The sequence below is a fragment of the Andrographis paniculata genome, unplaced genomic scaffold, assembly GCF_009805555.1.
Source record: "Andrographis paniculata isolate CXL003 unplaced genomic scaffold, ASM980555v1 Contig71END, whole genome shotgun sequence".
NCBI lineage: Eukaryota > Viridiplantae > Streptophyta > Magnoliopsida > Lamiales > Acanthaceae > Andrographis > Andrographis paniculata.
In genome coordinates this window covers 3,240,620-3,261,157 of record NW_026137608.1, presented here as the reverse complement: position 1 = coordinate 3,261,157, position 20,538 = coordinate 3,240,620, and the positions used below count along the sequence as shown (strand labels likewise).

The window sequence follows — 20,538 nt, the reverse complement described above, 5'->3', positions numbered from 1 at the left end:
ATGGGTAGGAACATGGCCATTCAGAAGTGCAGGCTAATCAATACAGCCGTATTAGTCTCAACACAGCCGATTGTCAGTTATCCAATACAGGGTGTTCAGTCCAGTCAATCATTTTAAGACTGTTCAATCCGGTCAATATTTTAAAATTAAAATTGATAAATTTTTATTTGAATTGAACCAAAATTGATAATTGTAATATCGAATTTGAAAAAAAAAATAATAATAATAATAATTTTTACTCTCTTTAACTATATTCTTAAAAAAAATCGGTCTGTGGGACGGAGGAAGAAAGTACTTTTTCCTGTACGTTGACTTTGGGGAGGGATTTAATGGGAAGTTTGGTGATGAAAGAAAGCTATTTAAGAATGCAAGTTCGAAATTAGACGCAGGAAGGCTCAACCATGGCCTCCGCCACGAAGTTCAGTGTTATGGTCAGCTTATTCAACTGGATGCAGAAGAGCAAGTCCTCCTCCGTCAAGCGTTCCAAATTCCGCAAGTTTCTCGACACCTTCTGCCGCCCCAACAACGCCGATGACTACTTCGCCGCCATCCGCTTGGTCCTGCCGGCCCTAGACCGCGAGCGCGGATCCTACGGCCTCCGGGAGCATGTGCTCGCCACGTGCTTAATTGATGCCGTCGGAATGTCCCGTGACTCTCCCGATGCTCAGCGCCTCCTCAACTGGCGCAAAGGCGGCCCCAAGTCCGGTGCTTTCGCCGGGAACTTCTCCCTCATCGCCGCAGAGGTTAATTTCGGAGATCTTTTTCATTCCACACCTTCTGACGAACATTTTTCGTCTAAAAAGTTATGATCCTGTTGATTTTAATTTATTCGGAGTCAAGACGAATGCTTAAGTTTGTCATTTGGCTTGACAAAATGCCTTCGTTGGGTTTTCTATTATTGCCCTATTATTATCTATCATTGATTTTTGTCACGTTCCCCTTTCTAACTTTTCTTTGCCTATATTGTCTTTGTGGTATTATGATGGACACAAACATACAATTATATATACATACATATTCCTACTTTTGGCTTGCAATTTCATCAAGTAGATTCTTTGGGAATTCTCAGTTGTCTTTTAATCTTTTGGTTAGTCTCAAGTTTATTGGAAAACTGCATCTGCTGATAAAATTCTAGTTTATACTTTTGTGTTTTCAAATAAAATTTGTAACAATGCAACCTATATGAAATATTCTTCATACCCGAAAATCGTAACATCTCAAACCAAATTTTCATTCAATACATCACATCCAAAATTTATATTCGATTAAAAAAATCTCAAGCCCAAAACACCCAAAAACATTCAATACAAAGCACACGTCCAAACACACCCTTATTCTTTAGTCAAATCTTATTTCAATTCTGGCATGGTACAAATTAGTTTCTTTTGATGTGTATAGGAGAAATTTCCTGGAGAAGTTGATTGTAAATGGTATGACATTGCATGATAGAAATGTATAGCCGGGTATAATGGCATGGAAGTTACTGCCATTTCCATTTCCTTCTCCTTGTGGGAGTTCATTTGGCATAATCCTCTTAAGTAGGTATTGTAAATTGCACTGGAATTTTCTTTGATTTAGGCCATTACTTCTATATCCCATTTCTGCATTAACACTATCTATGCCATATATTTGAGGAGCAATAAACAATCTTAAACTAGTAAATTAGTTTCTTTTGATGTTTATAGGAGATAATTTCCTGGGGAGAATTTAATTATAAATGGTATGACATTGCGTGATAGAAAGGTATAGCAGAGTATAATATCATGTAATTTACTGGCATTTCCATTTTCCTCTCCCAGTGGAAGTTCATTTGGAATAATCCTCTTACTTTGGTACAGGTAAATGGGTAATTGCATTGGAACTTTGTTTCATTGTGGTCATCAACTAGTGAATTAGTTTCTTTTTTTAATGTTTATAGGAGATAATTTCCTGGAGGAATTAATTATAAATGGTTTGACATTGGATGATAGAAAGGTATATCAGAGTATAATCATGTATCTTTTCCGATGCTATTGATGTTGGCATTTCCATTTTTCCTCTCCCAGTGGAAATTCATTTGGAATAATCCTCTTACTTTGGTACGGGTAATTGCATTGGAACTTTTGTTTCATTTTGGTCATTAACTCCTAAATCTCATTTCTGTATTAACTCTGTCTGTGCAATATATTGAGGAGCAATAAAGAATATTCAACAAGTGATTTATACTGGTTATCAAGTTGTTGGGCCAATTAGGTAGAGTATAGCCCTTTTCTTGAGTTGTCCTTAATTCTGGATAAGGGAGCAAGAGTTTTAACCTTACTATAACTGCAGTGATTTAAAATTTAGATCCTAAGTGAATGTTGTTTATGGTGTCATAACCCTACTTTAACTGGCTTTATCAATTGATTGGTTAATTTTTTACCTAAAAACAACTCAGAATGTTACTTTGTTGCTGTTTTTTTTTTTCCTTATATGTACATTTGTGTGATTTTGATAAAAGTAGAGCAAAGAGTCATGCATTCTATACAACATGTATAAGAGTTGAAATATAAGTGGTTATTATATCACAGTATTGTGTATCATCTGAAGTCTTGCATATATTACAGGTTCTACAGCGGAGGCAGGGGTTGACTTCTGGCGGAATGACTATAAAAGAATTAAATGATTTGCTTGACCGCCTGGCCTCCTCTGAGAATAGGTAGAATTCATGCTGTTTAAGTAGACTTGTTAATTGCCTTACCTCATATTTGTTCGAAGAAATTAAAAAGAAATAGAGCTTATTGATACATGAAATCCGGGACTCTTGACAGGTCTGAAAAGACGTCCATTCTTTCGGATCTGATGCGGAAAACTAATGCTCAGGAAATGAAGTGGATTATTATGATTATTCTGAAAGGTGGTATTAGAGAGTAATTTTAGATACATATACATATATTTCGAGTCATCTCTTGTTTGAATTTTCTTCTTATATATTTATTCTATCTTCTAATTTTCTGCAACCTCTCCAACAATCAGATCTAAAGTTAGGAATAAGTGAAAAAAGCATATTTCATGAATTTCATCCTGATGCTGAGGACTTATTCAATGTGACTTGTGATCTAAAATTAGTCTGTGAAAAGTTGCGGGATCGGAGTCAGCGACACAAGAGGCAGGTTTGTCTAATATTTGGATTATTATTTTATAGTTTGAAATCAATTTCACCAAAAACATATCGTTGAGGTAGTGATGGAAGTTGAATAGCATGCATTTTTTGAAGGCAGTGAATTCATATTCATTTCCATCTCTAGAAACCATTTATTGATATGTCAAAATATGAAGAGCTTTTGATGAAGGACAAAGTGGACATGGTCGTCGGTTTTTTCAACCTGCTGAACTACATGGCATAACAGTCAGAGACATTTATCTTCTCCGCATTATCTGCTATGTGTTTTTCATGTATTGTTGATGCTATGAGTAATTAACTATGAATTCTTATCTTGGTTTTTTTATATTTTATATTTTTGTTTTCCTTCAATGCTCAGTGATAATTGAAAGGGGCCACACATAAACTCGAAGTGTGGGGCCAGGGGTTTGAAATATGGATGGGATTTTGGATTGGAGGTGCCAAGATCACTTCCATCCCAAACTATAAATATAATGATAAGTTGGCGGGGCCATAATACATGCTTTTTGTACTTTCGATAACAAATTTTCAGCATACTTACATGGTGTAATTGCTAATGGATTTTTCATTCACACCAACTTATGCTTTGGGAATTGACACAGTTATAGTACTCTCTTCTTGGCCTATTTTGTCCGGATGATTAATTTAGTTTTACAGGACATTGAAGTGGGCAAAGCAGTTCGTCCCCAACTTGCTTTGAGGGTCAGCAATGCAGCCACTGCATGGAAAAAGGTTAAGATGAATGTTTGCAAATGAATTTATCTTTCAGCTATTAGTACCTTTCTGTCATTAAATTCCTGGCCAGTGTTGTATTGTATATATATATAATATATATACATACATACTTATATGCACATTTCTTCTTCTTCTTCTTCTTTTCTTTGCATTTCCAGTTTTCCTGTCATTAAATTACTGGCTTATTGATTGATATATATATATATAGCTTCATGGAAAGGAAGTTGTTGTTGAATGCAAATTTGATGGTGACCGCATCCAAATCCATAAGAATGGAACACAGATAAATTTCTTCTCTAGGTAATGTACATCCTGCCCACTCCTCATTGGTATCCTGTGATGTATCTGCTATAGCAATTGTTTCCTTCGTAGATTAATTATGATATTCTTAAATATCTTAAAACTAGGTTGCTTAGGTTGTCCACTTTTTTTGGTGTTTTACTACTTCATTTTTTTCCTGCCCCTTGACACCAATAAGTTTGCAGTACTATACTTGCCAATTTGTGATCTTTGTTTTGGTCATGTACAATAATGTTGCAAAATTTACAATTACAACACTCAAGAGGATATCTCTTATTAGAATGATTCAATAGGAAAACGGGAAGAAAGATGACTTAAACCTAACAATCTTTTGTTGGGCCATTTCAAAGCTGATATGTGATATTATTTAACTTTATTATCATTAATTTAACTAACTTAAGTTTTCCATGCCTGAATGGATTTTTGTTCTCCTATATTTACAGGAATTTTCTTGACCATCAAGAATATGAGCCTGGCATGTCACATATTATAAGAGAGAATGTCCTAGTTGACAGGTAAATAAATAAGTGCAGTATTTCTTATTTGATCCTTAAATAGCATATTAAGATCCCATCTATCATTTTCTGTCGTATCTGCTCTTGTTTATGTCAAGACAACAAAACTTTTATAATTACTAACAAATCTAACTAATATAAGCTAAAATATCTATTCAAAATATATATCACCACCCCGCCTCAAATTCAAATTGGTGATGTAGAAATCAACTCGAGTTTGGCAGAAGAAATAGGTTATGGTTGCATATGAACGGGCTTCATAACTGGACATTAGCATTCAAATCAATTCTTGATGCCCACGTTGTGCCACCACAAACATCAATTTGGCCAAAACTCTACTTGCTTAGGGTTTAGCTTCTTCCCTATAACAAAGGATTGCCAACACTGGTAGTACTGCAATGATAGAGGATCAATTTGAATGGTCAAAAGTTGATGCACAGTTATGTGCCCTATCGTGGAATGTTTGGGACCTAGACATACTACCAACATATCACTCATTCGAACTTGCTATGAAGTTTGTCTGGATTCAGATTCCTTTGCCTCCAGTCTCTTTTGTCAAATTCAAATTGGTTTCTCCGGCACCACCTTGATTTTTTTGGAGAGGGTGTTGAGATATATTTTTATAGACATTTTGATTAATATTATAAGTTTGATAGTTATTATTCAAATATATCTATTAAATTTAGTTATTATTTGGGTTTATCCATTTTTTTACCATGCCTATAAGTAGGCTTTGATGTCATTATGAATTAACAACTCGAATTCTTTGAAAATGTAACACAATAGTTTTGTGAACTAAATCATAAACAACTAAATCAAAATGAGGTAACATTTTCAAGTGGAAGTACATCTACTTCTCTTCCATGGGCTACAACTTTCTTTTGCAAGTAGTGAACGAGATTGGTTTCTTTCTACTCATTGGTAGTTTTTCTTTGTGGTATGATGAAGAGTTACAAGTGACAAGGTATGATTTAAGTTGAACGTGGAGAGAGTAGCTTACAATAAAATAATGAAAGTGTGTGTGTGTTAAGAGGAATAACAAAAGGTTATGATAAAAACAAGCCTAAACCTATCGTCCACCACACCTTGGGATCAACCCTCGTTGATCCTAGCCCTAAATGCAATGTCCACACTACAACTAGGCAATACCGGGTACATGGACTCCGACACTTTATCTCACCTGATGAAATATATTTTAGATATATATTTTTGTTGATATTATTTAGATTTGTTAGTTATCATATAATCATTTCTACTAGATTAGATTGTTATTATCTAGATATGTTAGTAGATTTGGTTGTTATTATTTAGCTTTATTCTTTTGTATCAGATCTATAAATAGACCTTAATTTCATTATCAATAAATCTCATAAATTTCTTTTAGAATTTTTATATGGTATTAGAGCGTATTTTTCTTTTGGAATAGACATAATCTACTAATTCACGTTTTCTCCGGGTATATCCTGTAATTAACCGGAGGACGTTCTTTCAAATCTGAGATCCACCACTACCATAATCGTATTCCTAATTTGGAAAACACTTGCTACCAAATATCATCATAAAAAACAGTGCATACCACCAACGTCGGTTAACGTTTCGTCAATGCCGTCAGTCAATGCCAGTCAACACAGTCAACAATTTTGTTTCCGCCGACTTTGACTGCATGCATGTGAAAGTGCGTTCGGTGTTCAATTGTTAGAATAAATGTTCTCGCGACAACATACTGAGATATTTTCGATCTATCTGTCAAGTTTTCAATTTTGATAAAGGTTTTTTGCGTTTGGTATTTAATTACCTGTTTAGAGTTTTTGCCTATTAGCGTTCAAGTTTTCAAGATTTTGCTCAGACGTAGTAATAGAGAATCGCCGGTGTCGCCGCAACAGAGGATCGTCGTTATCAGAAACCTTACTTGATGCCGCCGCAATGACTGAGGATCGTGGCCATTAAAAATCCTAAATTAGCCAAAATTTTAATTTATTAAAATTTCTGCCGTTGCGACAGAGGATCGCCGATGCATGCCCGCGACAGAAGATTGATGTCATTAGAAACCTTAATTTGGCGAAAATCCTAATTTCTTAGGGTTCAGCGTCCCCACCATGACAGAGAATTGATTTGAATGCTGATGTCCAGTTATGAAGTCCATTCATTTTCAATCACCTCCTATTACTTTTTGCCAAACTTGAGTTGGCTTCTGCATCACCAATTTGAGTTTGAGGCAGGATGGTGAAATATATTTTAGATAGATATTTTAGTTGATATTATTTAGATTTGTTAGTTACTTAGTTATGATATAATCATATCTGTTGGGGACTTCCGTTTGCGGATATATAAATTAATAGATTTGTTTCCCTAATAGTTAGAGCTTTTAGGTGACACGGTCATTCTGCATCCGACATGGTTACAGAGCCTAACTAGGTCTTGAGTTCGAGTCCCACTCACCGTGTCCCTTCTTTACCCCGCCACACATCCACTCAGAAGTCTTTCACAACAAATTACCTCACGAGTCCTTGGTTGGCTCTCCACCAGACTACTCACATATGTATGTTTTTGGCTATCATTGTTTACTAAATCTCTCAACTATAGCCAGCCACAAACTGGCACCATGTCCACCGAACATTTTTTCTTGGTTATCTGACCAAGTACAAAGGCTAACGCTGACTCAACTTGGCTCCAACCCATATCATCATCCCTAAGCATGTAATCCTAGATCAAAATGTTTTCCATGTGTCTCTATAGTTGCCATTCTATAGGTTCTTCAATGACTTGGAAGATGGTGCGATAGTCCATTCTACTAGCTTATTGCCTCCCACTGTCGCACCTCCTAATCATTGTCGTATTCTCCTAATCTTTTCTCTCTTTCAACAGCTCTTGGATTTGTCCTTCTTCCTGCCAGGACCTCATCATCTAGTGGCATTCTCTATTCTCTATTCTCTATTCAACAAATCCCTAAACATCGTAAATTGGAATAGAGTTCTAAAGGCCGCCCTTTGGGAAATTGTAAAGCTTGTAATGGGTTCATATTTAAACAATAAGGAGTACTCAGTTACTCACTAAATTGGGCAATTTTCAAGATTCAATTATCTATCGGCTATTGGTACTGAGTTCATATCCCACACTATCACAGCCCTCACCACTTTAGTGAACAATCTTCAAGACATCTTTAATGCATAATAAGAGGTTTATCATGTGCCCCTCTATCACTTGGTTCCCCCAATCCAAGGTTGGTTTTCAACTCAGATGGTTCAGAATTTGGTAATTGCCAATATTGGAGCAGTCATCTAAGACCATTTGGGATACATCACTTTGTTGGCCCCAACCACTTTCAACAATCTTCATTCCTTCAAAGCATATTGGGATAGAAACTCTGATGTTGCTGAATTACTGGCTATCTCCCACATCCTTGAGCATGTGGCCCTTGATCAGCTTGGGCTATTGCCCTAGATTTATGTTGAGTGCGACTTCAAAATTTCATTAGGATGGATAAACGGCACTATCCCTTGATCGAAGCTTAATGCAAACATCAATAAGCTGCTTTTTTACATCTATAGATTTCTCACATCATTTTTCACCAAATCTCTTGCTCAGAAAATGAATTGGTTGATTCATTTGCAAAACGTGTAGTTAGAGGTTCTAACTATCTTCCATTTTGGCTGTGACTTCAGTTCTTCTATGTTCTTTGCTTAGCTATTTTAGGGCATTTCTCTTCTTAGTTCTCATTCTTCAGTTTCAGTGCCACATTTACTTCTCTGGCCATGTCTCTATCTTCTAATTATAATCTAACTCATTGCAGCTAAACACAGTCATTTGTTGCAGGTGTATCCTAGATGGTGAAATGTTAGTTTGGGATGCATCTGCAAACCGATTTGCTGAGTTTGGTTCAAATCAAGAAATAGGTTCTAATATAACTTTGCCCCTTTGATACTGGTTTTCTTGTCAGGTTATTATCTTTTGTATTACTTTACTCACACTTTCATCATTTGTACTTTTTTCACAGCCAAGGCTGCAAAGGAGGGGCTTGCCAGTGATCGACAGGTCTGCATAAAGAATTATGTTATAATTGTTATAAAGCTAAAAATTTCTATTTTTGAAGTTTTGACCTTAATTCCCTTCTGTTGCAGTTGTTCTGTATCCTTATTATGGCGTGGATCTAAATATTTGAATGTGCACATGAATCACGATAGTATTGAAATTAATATCTACATGATTCAACTTCTATTTCTATAAGTTTTTTTAACCTGTCCTGCAACCAGATGTTGCATTTGACATTCTATATGTTGGAGATACAAGTGTTATTCACCAAAGTTTGAAGGAGAGACATCTACTACTTAAGAAAGTTGTCAAATCAGTACCTGGCCGTTTGGATATTTTGGTTCCAAATGGTGGTCTTAACTTGCGCCGTGCTGAAGGTAAATTGGAAAGTGGATTTTTTTCCCTGCCAATTTATATTGTGCAGGCACAAAGATTCTTTTAAAAGGCACAGTTTGTGTTCCTATTGACAATCAACTTCACTACAGAAGCTACAGATGCTTTTCTCGTGATATTTCTGTTGTTGGTTCTTGAAACTGGTCTGTAGTGTTTTCAATTATGTGGTGGTATGTTTCTATGTAATGACACTATCGTGCAGGGGAGCCATGTTCACTAATTGTTCAAGATGCTAATGGTGTTGAGAGATTTTTTAAAGAAACAGTTGAGAACAGGTCAGCAATTTTTATTTATTTATTTTTTCATAGGTCAGTTGTTTTTTGTTTGTTATCCATGCTATGATACATCCCATATGAACAATATTATTTCCTTTATGGGAGTTACATCTCTAGCATATGGGGTGTGGGGTGTGTTTGGTATAGAGAAATTGAATAAATAAATAGAAAAATATTTTTATTTTTCTTGTTTGTTTGACTAAGAGAATTGAAATTTGAGAAATGAATGATTTCTCTTTCTTTGATTTCATTTGTTACCTTTGTACAGAGAAAGAATTGAAAACTGAAAAGCACTAGATCATTTAATGATTTTTCTTTTTCATTTTTTTTAATATTCAGCTTTTATGATTCTTTATAAAGATATAACGATTTGTTTGTTTAGTATTTTGGTTTGAAATATATATTTTTTTATGTGAGGTATAGGGAATTCTGTAAGTAATATAAAAAATATTATTTTTTTATTGAATGTTGGATTTTTTTTGAGATAATAAAATATAGTATATTATGGGTGTGTTTGTCTGGGAATTTAGATTTTGAGTTGGGATTTGAATAATAAGAATTTTGAATTGTAATAGTTGTATGATGTGATATATATAGGTGTTTATGTGATATTTTGAATGTAAATTTGATTTTTAGTATAATATAAAAAAAATGAAAAATAGGTGTTTGATTTGATGTTTTTGGAGAAGGGGAAATTGAGTGAATAGTTGAAATCTTTACAAATCCTATAAACAAACACACCCTATATATATTGGGAATCATGTCGAGAAAAAAAATAGTTGGAAGAACAAACTCAATTCTCAATTTAAAGAGACATTACATTGAAACCGCTATTCAAATAAAAAATTAAAACAATTAAAAAAATCACCAACTAAACACAAATTTTAAACTGAATTTGACAATTTTTTTTCCATTTTTTAAATCTTTAATTGTAGCGATTATTTATAATAGTATATTACCCAATTTAACAGAACATTACTGTCAAACCACTATTCACATAAAAAATAAAATCGATTATTTAAAAAAAAAAAATCACCACCTAAACACACCAATTCTCATCCGAATATATTTTTTAAATGTTTAACTTTCACGATTCTTTATAAAAATATATTACTCAATTAAACAAAATATTACATTCAAACCTCTTAAATTCAATTCTCTACTTTTATTTGTTTGTAATTTCATTCTTTAATACCAAAATAATTCTTGGTGTTATAGTTTTTTATATGTTCCTTAAAGAAGGTACAGGAATTTTAGGTAATGTCAACTATAGAAACTTTGATCATGGCTCCACATTGTTTTCTAGTTAATACTGCTTCTAAGGGAACTAATCTATATAAATAAAAAAACAGTTGGCTCGTCTTTTTTGTTCTTTTGATGTTTTAGATAAAATAGTAGTTGGATATGATATTTTGTATTGAAAAGTTGTATGTTATTAGAATAATGAGATTGCATAGGGGAAAAAACAGAGAGAGGGGGAGGGAAAAAAAGCTCAAAAAGAACAAAGCCAATGTATTGGGACTATGTGTCATTTTCTTTGTTGGCTAATACTACATCTATAGTTCCGATAAAAAAAAAAAATTAAAACTATAGTTTAGATTTCATTGATACTTGCAATCTGTGAAGGTTCTTTTGAGTGGAGTTTTCCCTTCTTTCTATTATTTATTTCTTTAGTAATGTTTTTCAGAATTTTCATGAAAGAATACTGTCTGATACAATGGATCATAAGATGACATGTCCAATAAACATTAATAGCAAATGGTCACTAAGAGTCAAATGGATGATCCCTAATTAAAAGATTTGTGTTATGTCATATGTGATCATTATGCAACATTATTTTACTTTTAGGGTGTGTTTGTTTGGGGGATTGGATTTAATTTTCACTATTCATCCCATTTTTTCCTCCCAAAAACATCAAATCAAACACCTATTTTTTATTTTTTATATTATACTAAAAATCAATTTTACATTCAAAACATCACATCAACACCTATTTATATCACATCATACAACTATTTAAATTCAAAATTTTTACTATTCAAATCTCAACTCAAAATCCAAACCCCCAAACAAACACCCTTAGTTTTCTGGTTTTTGATGCGAAAACCATTCCCGGCTCTTTATTTCCCTGGTGTTTAGAGATGAAGGAATCATTTTGAAAGATCTCAACTCAAAATGGGAGCCTAGCGATCGAAGTGGAAAGTGGCTGAAGTTAAAACCAGATTATATTCGAGCAGGGTCTGATTTAGATGTTCTCATAATAGGTGATATTGCCATTTAACTTTCTCAAAAGTCTTGCTTTTGCATCAAGTTCCATAATCAAACTATTTCATCAGGAGGCTACTATGGTTCTGGGCGCCGTGGAGGTGAGGTGAGCATTTTGCATCAAACTGTTCGGCAGAGTTGTTTCTGTATCATATTTCCATGTACTAAAGGTACTCTTTCTGCCATTCCATATGGTGAAGGTGGCACAATTTCTCGTTGGCCTTGCAGAGCGATCAGCACCAAACACCCATCCCAATCGGTTAGTCTTTCTTAATCATTGTTCGAGTGTAGTGTGTTAATTGAAGTTCTGATGTGCCACTACATTTGTTTTACATTCTCAGTATGAAAATTTGTAGTGAAACTGTGAAAGCTTCTCTCTACAGGTTATTGCTTCTCTGCCTTCAATTTCTAACAAAAAGTAAAGAAATATTTGATGAAGAGCTGATGAGCAAGAGAAAACACAATATTGGAATGAGTTCACTTTTATTCAACAATAATCAAATACAAAGTGATGTTCTATATATACACTTCCCAAAAGAATCTAATCTAATATGAAAGGTTCCACAGTATTCTATTCTACTATATTCTAGAAGCTCCTGAAAAAAAAGTTGATCCCCTCTAACAAACTCCAGCCTTGTGGTCCACATTTCCTTCCAGAAGCAGGGGAGGTTGGTCTTGGGTTGCTTTGTGATCCACTGCACAGCCTTCTCCTTTCCTCACGTGCTTTATGCCTTTTTCTTCTTCCATATATTCTTCCTTCTTGGTCATGGATCCATGCACATGCTGATCAAGTTCCATATACATCATCTTCATTCCCTGTCATTTGAGTATTGATTTTTAATTCTGGTTAATCACTTATATTTTTCCTTATGCCCTTTGATCTTCACTTTAAATTAAAAATGCCTAGGGCTTTAATGATGTATGTTGCGGTCTACTCTATAAGGAGCTCTATTACATGTTGGGTTTTGCAGATTCTGATTTTCTTTTCTTCTGTGCAGATTTGTTTCATTCTGCAGAGTTGGTACAGGACTCTCTGATGAGGAGCTTGATGCTGTTGTCACTAAATTGAAGCCCTACCTGAGGTATGCTTACTGATATTACTTTAGACAAAATTATGAAAACATTTAGATTGGCTGTTGAAATTTGCCACAAATTACTGAAATCTGATGTATTATTTGTATGGTTTTAAGCATGTTTCATATTCGTAAATGTTACATTTACATCTTATTGTTTATATTATATTCTGTAATTTCCTTTGAAACGTGTACTGCTGTTCCAGGAAATATGACTATCGAAAGAAGGGACCTCCAAGTTTTTATCAAGTTACAAATAATGCAAAGGAAAGACCCGATGTTTGGGTTGAAAGCCCTGAAAAGTGAGCAAAAATTTTCAACTGAATACAACTTGTCATCTTGTGTTTCTAATATTATTCCTTTTGCTCGCAGATCATTTATTGTTTCAATAACTAGTGATATTCGAACAATAAGATCCGAGGTATGGTCAGAAGCTAAGCTCTTTTCATTCCTGATGCATTGCTATGATGCCAAGCACATGAACAAGAGTCAGAAGGACCTTCTTTGATCTCCAACTTGCTTATTTCCCTTGCAATTTAGTATTGCTGCTCAACTTTATTTTGAAACAACATACAAGTTTCATAGGTTTCTCGGTGATGAGCTCTATTAATGTTTGTGATGATCTGCAATTTTTATTTGCCAAGGTATTTGCTGCTCCATATAGCTTGAGATTTCCACGGATTGATCGAGTGAGATATGACAAACCTTGGCATGAATGCCTTGATATTCAATGTGAGTGGAAGACAAATCTACAATTCTATATATTTAAATGTTACATCAAGCTTATTTAGGTGTTCACATTTTCTTCAGTCTTTACTATGTCCCAGGCTGACTATTCTTTTACGTTTGGCAGCTTTTATTGAGTTGGTGCATTCAAGTAATGGCACCATGCAAAAGGCAAATGATAATGCACTTGTGCAAGAAGATAAACCAAAACGTGCCAAATCTTCTAGAGGATCAAAGAAGAATATTGCTATTGTTCCTTCCCACTTTATTCAGACCGATATTTCTAAAGTTAAGGGCGAAACATCAATATTTTCTAACCTCAAATTCTGTATCCTATAGAAATACCGGTTATAGTAATATTCTAAACTGTGATGTGTTTTAATTATTTGATTCAGCGTAAGAAGGTTAGATGTGTTCAGATACTAATGCAGCAGGAAACTGTGTTTTAGTTATTTCTAGTTTGGAAAATGGCTGAGAGAATAATAGGTGAACTGGCTATTGTTGCACTAGGAGGGTAATGGTAGGAACTCATAATGGCTTTGATACTGTCCATTTGTTGTATCCATCTTCCTTGACTTTTATAGACTTTGTAAATGTACCACCATTCCAGTCTTTTGATTCACTGCATAAAATGGTGGCTGAGAATGGTGGAACTTTCTCAATGAACATAAACAATTCGGTTACACACTGTATTGCAGCTGAGAATAAAGGTAAGTGTAGTTGACCTGTCTCTTACACGATATGAACACATGCTGGGGAAAATAATGTTAATTAAATCATGTAACAGGGATCAAATTTCAGGCTGCAAAGCACCAAGGAGATGTGATTCATTGCTCGTGGTTCTTTGACTGTTGTGCACAGAAGACGCTTCTTCCATTGCAACCAAAGTTAGTCATTGCATAATTGTTTGCTCTCCTCTTTTGGATAGTTACGTATAATTATATTTTATTCTCTTACCCTTGCAGGTATTTCCTTTTTCTCTCTGACGCATCCAAAAAAAAGCTAGAAGAAGAAATAGACGAGTTCTCTGACTCCTATTATTTGGATCTTAATGTGACAGATCTCAAACAGGTTGAGATATTACTTAGTGCATCATCTGTTATTCAGCTTAATCTGTTTGAAACTATTAGTAACTGGCTGCTGGTGTTTTATGGGGGAAACAATGAAAATAGAATTTTTGTGCATAAAACAGTAAACCATAAACTAAACTCTCTGTCTATTTTTGTTGATTTTGTAGTTTTCAATTTATTGCTTTTCAGATCTTCAACAACATGGTCAAGGTTGCAGATTCTCAATCAGTGGAGCACTACAAGAAAAAATATAGTTTGAGGGAGGAGTGGGTTCGCTTTCTTGGTTGTTGCATTTACTTCCACATTCCAAGGCAATTCATGTAAGATGATTGTGTTTCCATATTTTATTTATGTGCCAAGGATAATAAATACTTGGACATCAGTTTTTATTTTATTTATTTATTTATTTATTTTTTATCTGGATCCAGGAAAAATATGAACCACGGGGCACTTTTGGAGCTTTCAATGAGGAGGATGAAGGTTGAAGTTTGCATTGGTGGTGGCACTGTCGCACAGTCTCTTTCTCATGCTACTCATCTGGTAGTAATATGTGATTCAAAAATCTCTGTGGACTTCGACATATTATTAAATAGGTGAGGAGTTCTTCTCATGCAGCAAAGTTGTTTACTTTTATGTTTATTTTTTTTATTTTTTAATTAATTAGAGATAATATAATATGGTGCAAATTTTATATTCATAGGTAAATTTATCTTTCAAACTTTTTGTTGCATGCAATTCTCATATATAGATATATATATACATATATATATTATATTTCTATTTTCTATTGATTAGAATTAGTGTTTCATGTAAATTGCAATGCGCCATAATAGATTTTGTTGGGGTGAAAATCTTGATTTATTTGTCCGTGGCAGATAATAGTCAACAATCAGTTTGACAACCTTTACTTCTTCCTTGATGGAGACTGAAAACATTGTAACATTGACATATTTTTGTTGACAGTTTCTCGGAGGTTGAGAAGCAACTTTTAGCCAGGAGAAGGTTACACATTGTCAAGTCCCAGTGGTTGGAGGATTGCTTTGAGAAAGACGAGAAGCTGCCAGAGGACAGTTACAGTTTGAAGCCTCGTGATTTCCAAGTCTCTTTACCCGAGGACAGGTGAGTGCTCTCATATCTGTTATCGGGCATTTCTTACCTGAGTTCAGCCAAATTTTCTACTTATACATGTTTAATCATCAATGGTTTTAGAGAAAGGTTAACTTTTCAGTATTAAGTAAACGCAACATAACATCATGGTATAATCCATGGTTTGCCTTGAGACAGATTCATAATTAATGACATTGATAGAATCTTCAATCACTCAAGAATAAAATTATTATTACACTTAGAGATGTATCTTAGGAGAAGATTTTCTTGCAAGATTTTGTTAGTGTAGCATTTAGATATATGCCATTAATGCAATAGCATGTAGAGCAGTCCTGGATTTTCTATTTCAACAAAATCATAATCTTTGTTCCATTTTCATATTTCTCGTTGCAATCATATTGTATAAATAGATCACATTTACTTCTGAATAATGGCAAAGCCCAGTCCTTATCCTTAACGTCCTCTTAGAGCTTAGTCTCTTTTTCAAGTGTTTGTTTTCTTACCCAAAATATTTTATTTCATATCAAAGACCCCTAGCTGAGAAATTGCTTGTGTAATTTCATTTGAAAGGAAAACATGTTTGGACGTCTACAAATGTCTTTACATATCCCTCTTTCTTGTTTCTTCAAGTGATCAAGCAGATGTCAGTACAGATGAACATCATATCTCAAACATTGGCTCAGGGGAAGCATCCTCCCATTTGAAAGACAGAAGCAAAGCCAGGATTCCTTCGGACAAGCTAAGGGTTGTTAGCTTGCCTAGTAATGTTGAAAAGAGGAAAAGGGGAAGACCCAGTGGGACAAAAACAATAAGAGGAAAAGCAGCTGTCAGTCAGTCTCGACGAACCAGGCCACGGATCGGAAACAAGCCAGCTAAGATATGCAAAAATGAGTCTGATGAGGATGAGTTTGTAGATGATAAGGAAGAAGTTGGAGTGAGCAACATAGATCATACTGTAACTCAGAGGACACAAGTTAGAGGAAAAGGAAGATCAGGTTTTAATCAACCGAGAAAAACAAGGGCTCAAACCAAATGCAAGCCCGTAGAGATAGGCAGGAATGAATCGGAGATGGTTGCAGCTTCTGAAGGGCATGCTAAAGAGGAGAACATTCAAGGTAGCAGAGCTAATGCCGAGACTTCTAAGACTGCAAATTTGATCAGTTTTGAATTTCAAAAGAAAGAGGGGGAAAAGAATTCCACAACAGAAATGGGTGATGCAGTGGAGCCTGTGGCAGCTACAGAACTTAGCAAACATGCACAAAAATTTGATGAAGTTGAATCGAGCAAAGGGAGCTGTAGTCAGAAGAATGATCGGGACAATGCTGATCCAGTTCAAGCTATGCTATTCAATATGTTCCCAATTCTTGCTTCACAGAAAGTTGAAAGTGAGAACCCTTCCGTCTACGAAGACTTCAAATGCAGAGATTCTGAACCTATTCGTAGAGAGGAAAAATTACCTTTAGATGAAGAACCCGCACCTGTTGTTAAAAAGAAAAAAGTTAGTTACAAGGATGTTGCCGACGAGCTTCTTAAGGATTGGTGATGTCACAATATGTTTGGATGCTCATTAGATGGTAAGCTATGTTTAAACTCAATGCGTCTGCAGACCACTTGTGTTTTTTGCCCAAGTTCTTGTAAGTTGTGAATAATCTGTTTCTGCCTTTTGGTTACATGTTTTGCAGTTATCTATAGGCTGCTACTTCTAAATGGCTCTTGAGCTCTTTTACTGGCTTAATTAGTGGTTCAATTGCACTTGATTCGATTGTTTTTCCATCTTTTGCCTGAGATGGTAAAAATGAGAAAGATCTATTAAGGGTTTTTGTTGTAGTTGATGAGGTGAAATTGAATTATTTTGAAGGATGGATTTAAGGGAAAATTGGAGTAAAATAACTATTGCTCCATTTTCATTATAAATCAGTTCCTAGTAGAAATTTAATATTGCAATCCAGTCTTCTTTTTACGCTTTTCTTAGTGTTCATTTTTCATTTTTCATCTCATATTTCTTAGGCGATGGTCGTTGGTTATGATCTCATCTCATTAAGTAGAATATATTCTGTCTCTCTCTCTCTCTCTCTCTGTATATATATATATATATATATACTCCTATGAGAATATACCTTTGCGATTGTCGGTAACTAGTATAGCACTTGTAGCCCCAACTGCTGGCCATCAAGTGAAAGGCAAAGATAAAGCTCTTTGTGTGCATGATATTGTGTTGTTCATCTCTCCTCTTGATTAACACTCCCAAGTTATTGATCAAGGGTGATGATCAAGTATTCTTACTTGCACTGTTTTTACTGCAACAGATGATTATACATGTATATCTGTTCCTATAATAGAATTCATTTGCCAGAGTAGGGTTATTTGAAATGAAGTGCTTCATTTGTTAAACCAATAGAGGAGATGATTTAAGTTGAGTTGTTCAATGTCTTGTGTAATGGTATATTTGTTCATGTAGCATGAATGTACACAAGTTCAAACTTTTTGAAATAAGGTGTGTTTTAGTGTGCTTTCAATATGGATTGTTGGTTTATATGGATAGGATGATTCTCAATACTCATATGTTTTCATTTTATTCAATGAGGTCTTTGTTTGTCGTTCTGTTAGACATGTTTTGAACAAGTAATGAAATGGTTGATCTGTCCTTGTTATTGTGACATGAGTTGTTTCATAATATTGTGAATATGGAAGAAAAATGAGTGCTATATCATGACTTCTGATTTATTTTTATTTTATTTCTTTAAACTATTACCATTATTGCCCTCATTTTTAATTATTCTTTAGGGTGTGTTTGTTTGGGGGTTTGGATTTTGAGTTGGGATTTGAATAGTAAAAATTTTGAATTTAAATAGTTGTATGATGTGATATAAATAGGTGTTGATGTGATGTTTTGAATGTAAAATTGATTTTTAGTATAATATAAAAAATAAAAAATGAGTGTTTGATTTGATGTTTTTGGGGGGAAAAAATTGGATGAATAGTGAAAAAAAAAAAATCCAATCCCCCAAACAAACCCACCCTTTAGTGTCACATTGAGGCCTATAACTAAATGTGTGTTAGTTGGTTCAGAGCCAAATGTGAGTTGCTTGAGGTTCCATATGTCACGGACCGAAATCCGTGACCGAAGATGACCAAGAGAAGAAGCCAAAATCCGGAGGCTAGTCTGAGACTTTGTAAATAAAACTAGAACTTGTATGGAATAGGTGGGGGTTGGTAGATAGATGGTAGTGCTCATTGGTAAATTATCAAGTTGAGAGCAATAACATATACTTTCCCTCACTACTTCTTCTCTCTACGATTCTTGAATGTTCTTGATTATATTCTTGAGTATTCTTGAAGGTGTTCGAAGAAAGGTTATACTAGCAACCTCTAAGTATCCGAAAGTTGCTAGGCCGCACGGACGGTGTTTGAGAAACAACCAGACGGTCCGTGACACATACTACCAAATTTTAGAAACTTCATAACTATAAAATTGAGTTAGATAAGGATCAAGTGGGGATGAGTTGAGTGCATAATCATAATCATATTCATATCATATCATGGCATGCATTGAATGCTTTCTTGAGTGAATGAATACTGTTAATCTTGTGTTAGTGATGATGTTGATGTTGGTTCCAACTCCAAAACCGCCTACCTCATTCAACTTATTCCATGGATTCATGGCAGCAGCTACTGTAGGAACACGCCGAATGAGGGCTGTTCATTTCCACGGATCGTTGTTGGATGCCAACGCGTACATACATGGTATTAAACGATCCTAAGCATGCTCCTATAAGAATGAACTGGAGATGTACCCTTTTGGAACCACCAACAGCAATCACGAACAGGTTGATTCCGCTAGAGACCTTCCAGACTGTTCCCGAACCCCGCTCGAACACCGGATGGGCGGCGATCTATCAAACGGAGGGAGACGAATTTTGCTCTTCGTGAAACCCTAGAGCTGACGGCTTGCACCTGTGGTTTTCGCCTCTTTAAAAAAAAACGTCACTAGGGTTTGACAAAGACCGCATATTAATAAGTCTCCCAACAGGTAATTGGGCCAGACCGGGGATCTTTAGAAGGTGTTGGGCTCGGGCTCCCTTATAGATCCAAATCTCTATATTCAGCCCTGAATATAATTCGAATCATAAAATATTAATTCATTCCATTAAAGAATTAATATTGCACTCCCAGCCCAACCCAAATTGAATCTGGGCTTCTATTAAACTTAATTAATTCCCCATGTTTAAGATGTTCCACATCCATTAATTAATTAAATCTTCTGACAATTTAATTAATTAATATCTTTTAATTCCTTAAGTAATACCACTCAAAACTTATTATTGTACGGATTAAATCCACCTGCAGGGTTTATACAATAATCCTTATTGAGTTCCTTAAGGGGATGTCATCAACCTGGATGTCCAGGACATGGTGCCTTAATGATAATAAATTAATTACTATGCGAATAATGTAGTTGCCCAAAATACGAAGCATATTGAATCACTAAGGATTCTCACTTATGGTAAATTAAAGCAACGAACATTTATTCCATATATTTAATTTATTTCATCTAAGGTTAAGAATTAACAGAGTTACCGAGATCTTGGTTCTTCAATGTCAGAATAGAAGAACATATCTCAACTGTGATCCTTTCAATGTGACGCAGCACATTAGTGTAAACTAATAGTCAAGACAAACTAATTCCAAGTTTACACTACAACTTAAACCGATGGTTTTGTCCATAACCATCTCAGTTGTGAAACCCATTTATATTTAATAAAGAACTGACAACAAGATCTTCTGTGTGATCTCCACACACCATGTTGTCTACAATATTAAATAAGTGGACATGCTAATATATATAAAACATAAATAAAAGCAACACAATGTGAAATAACAATTTATTTATTCCAGTTAATAAGGAAA

General features: G+C 34.8%; 1 protein-coding gene across 1 annotated transcript; it reads left to right on the top strand.

Moving 5' to 3' along the window:
• Nucleotides 1-351: 351 nt before the first annotated feature.
• Nucleotides 352-17,344, top strand: LOC127264779 (DNA ligase 4). The gene is made up of 27 exons (XM_051294299.1): nt 352-743; nt 2,586-2,677; nt 2,790-2,875; nt 2,995-3,131; nt 3,800-3,874; nt 4,086-4,177; nt 4,621-4,692; nt 8,506-8,585; nt 8,687-8,724; nt 8,811-8,817; nt 8,943-9,098; nt 9,317-9,389; nt 11,529-11,653; nt 11,726-11,760; nt 11,855-11,913; nt 12,653-12,736; nt 12,934-13,029; nt 13,100-13,148; nt 13,372-13,459; nt 13,581-13,781; nt 14,038-14,163; nt 14,241-14,340; nt 14,419-14,524; nt 14,713-14,843; nt 14,952-15,116; nt 15,487-15,642; nt 16,261-17,344. Exons 1-27 carry the CDS (start codon nt 402-404, stop codon nt 17,171-17,173), a joined length of 3,684 nt encoding a protein of 1,227 aa, XP_051150256.1. The 5' UTR covers nt 352-401; the 3' UTR covers nt 17,174-17,344.
• Nucleotides 17,345-20,538: the final 3,194 nt, after the last annotated feature.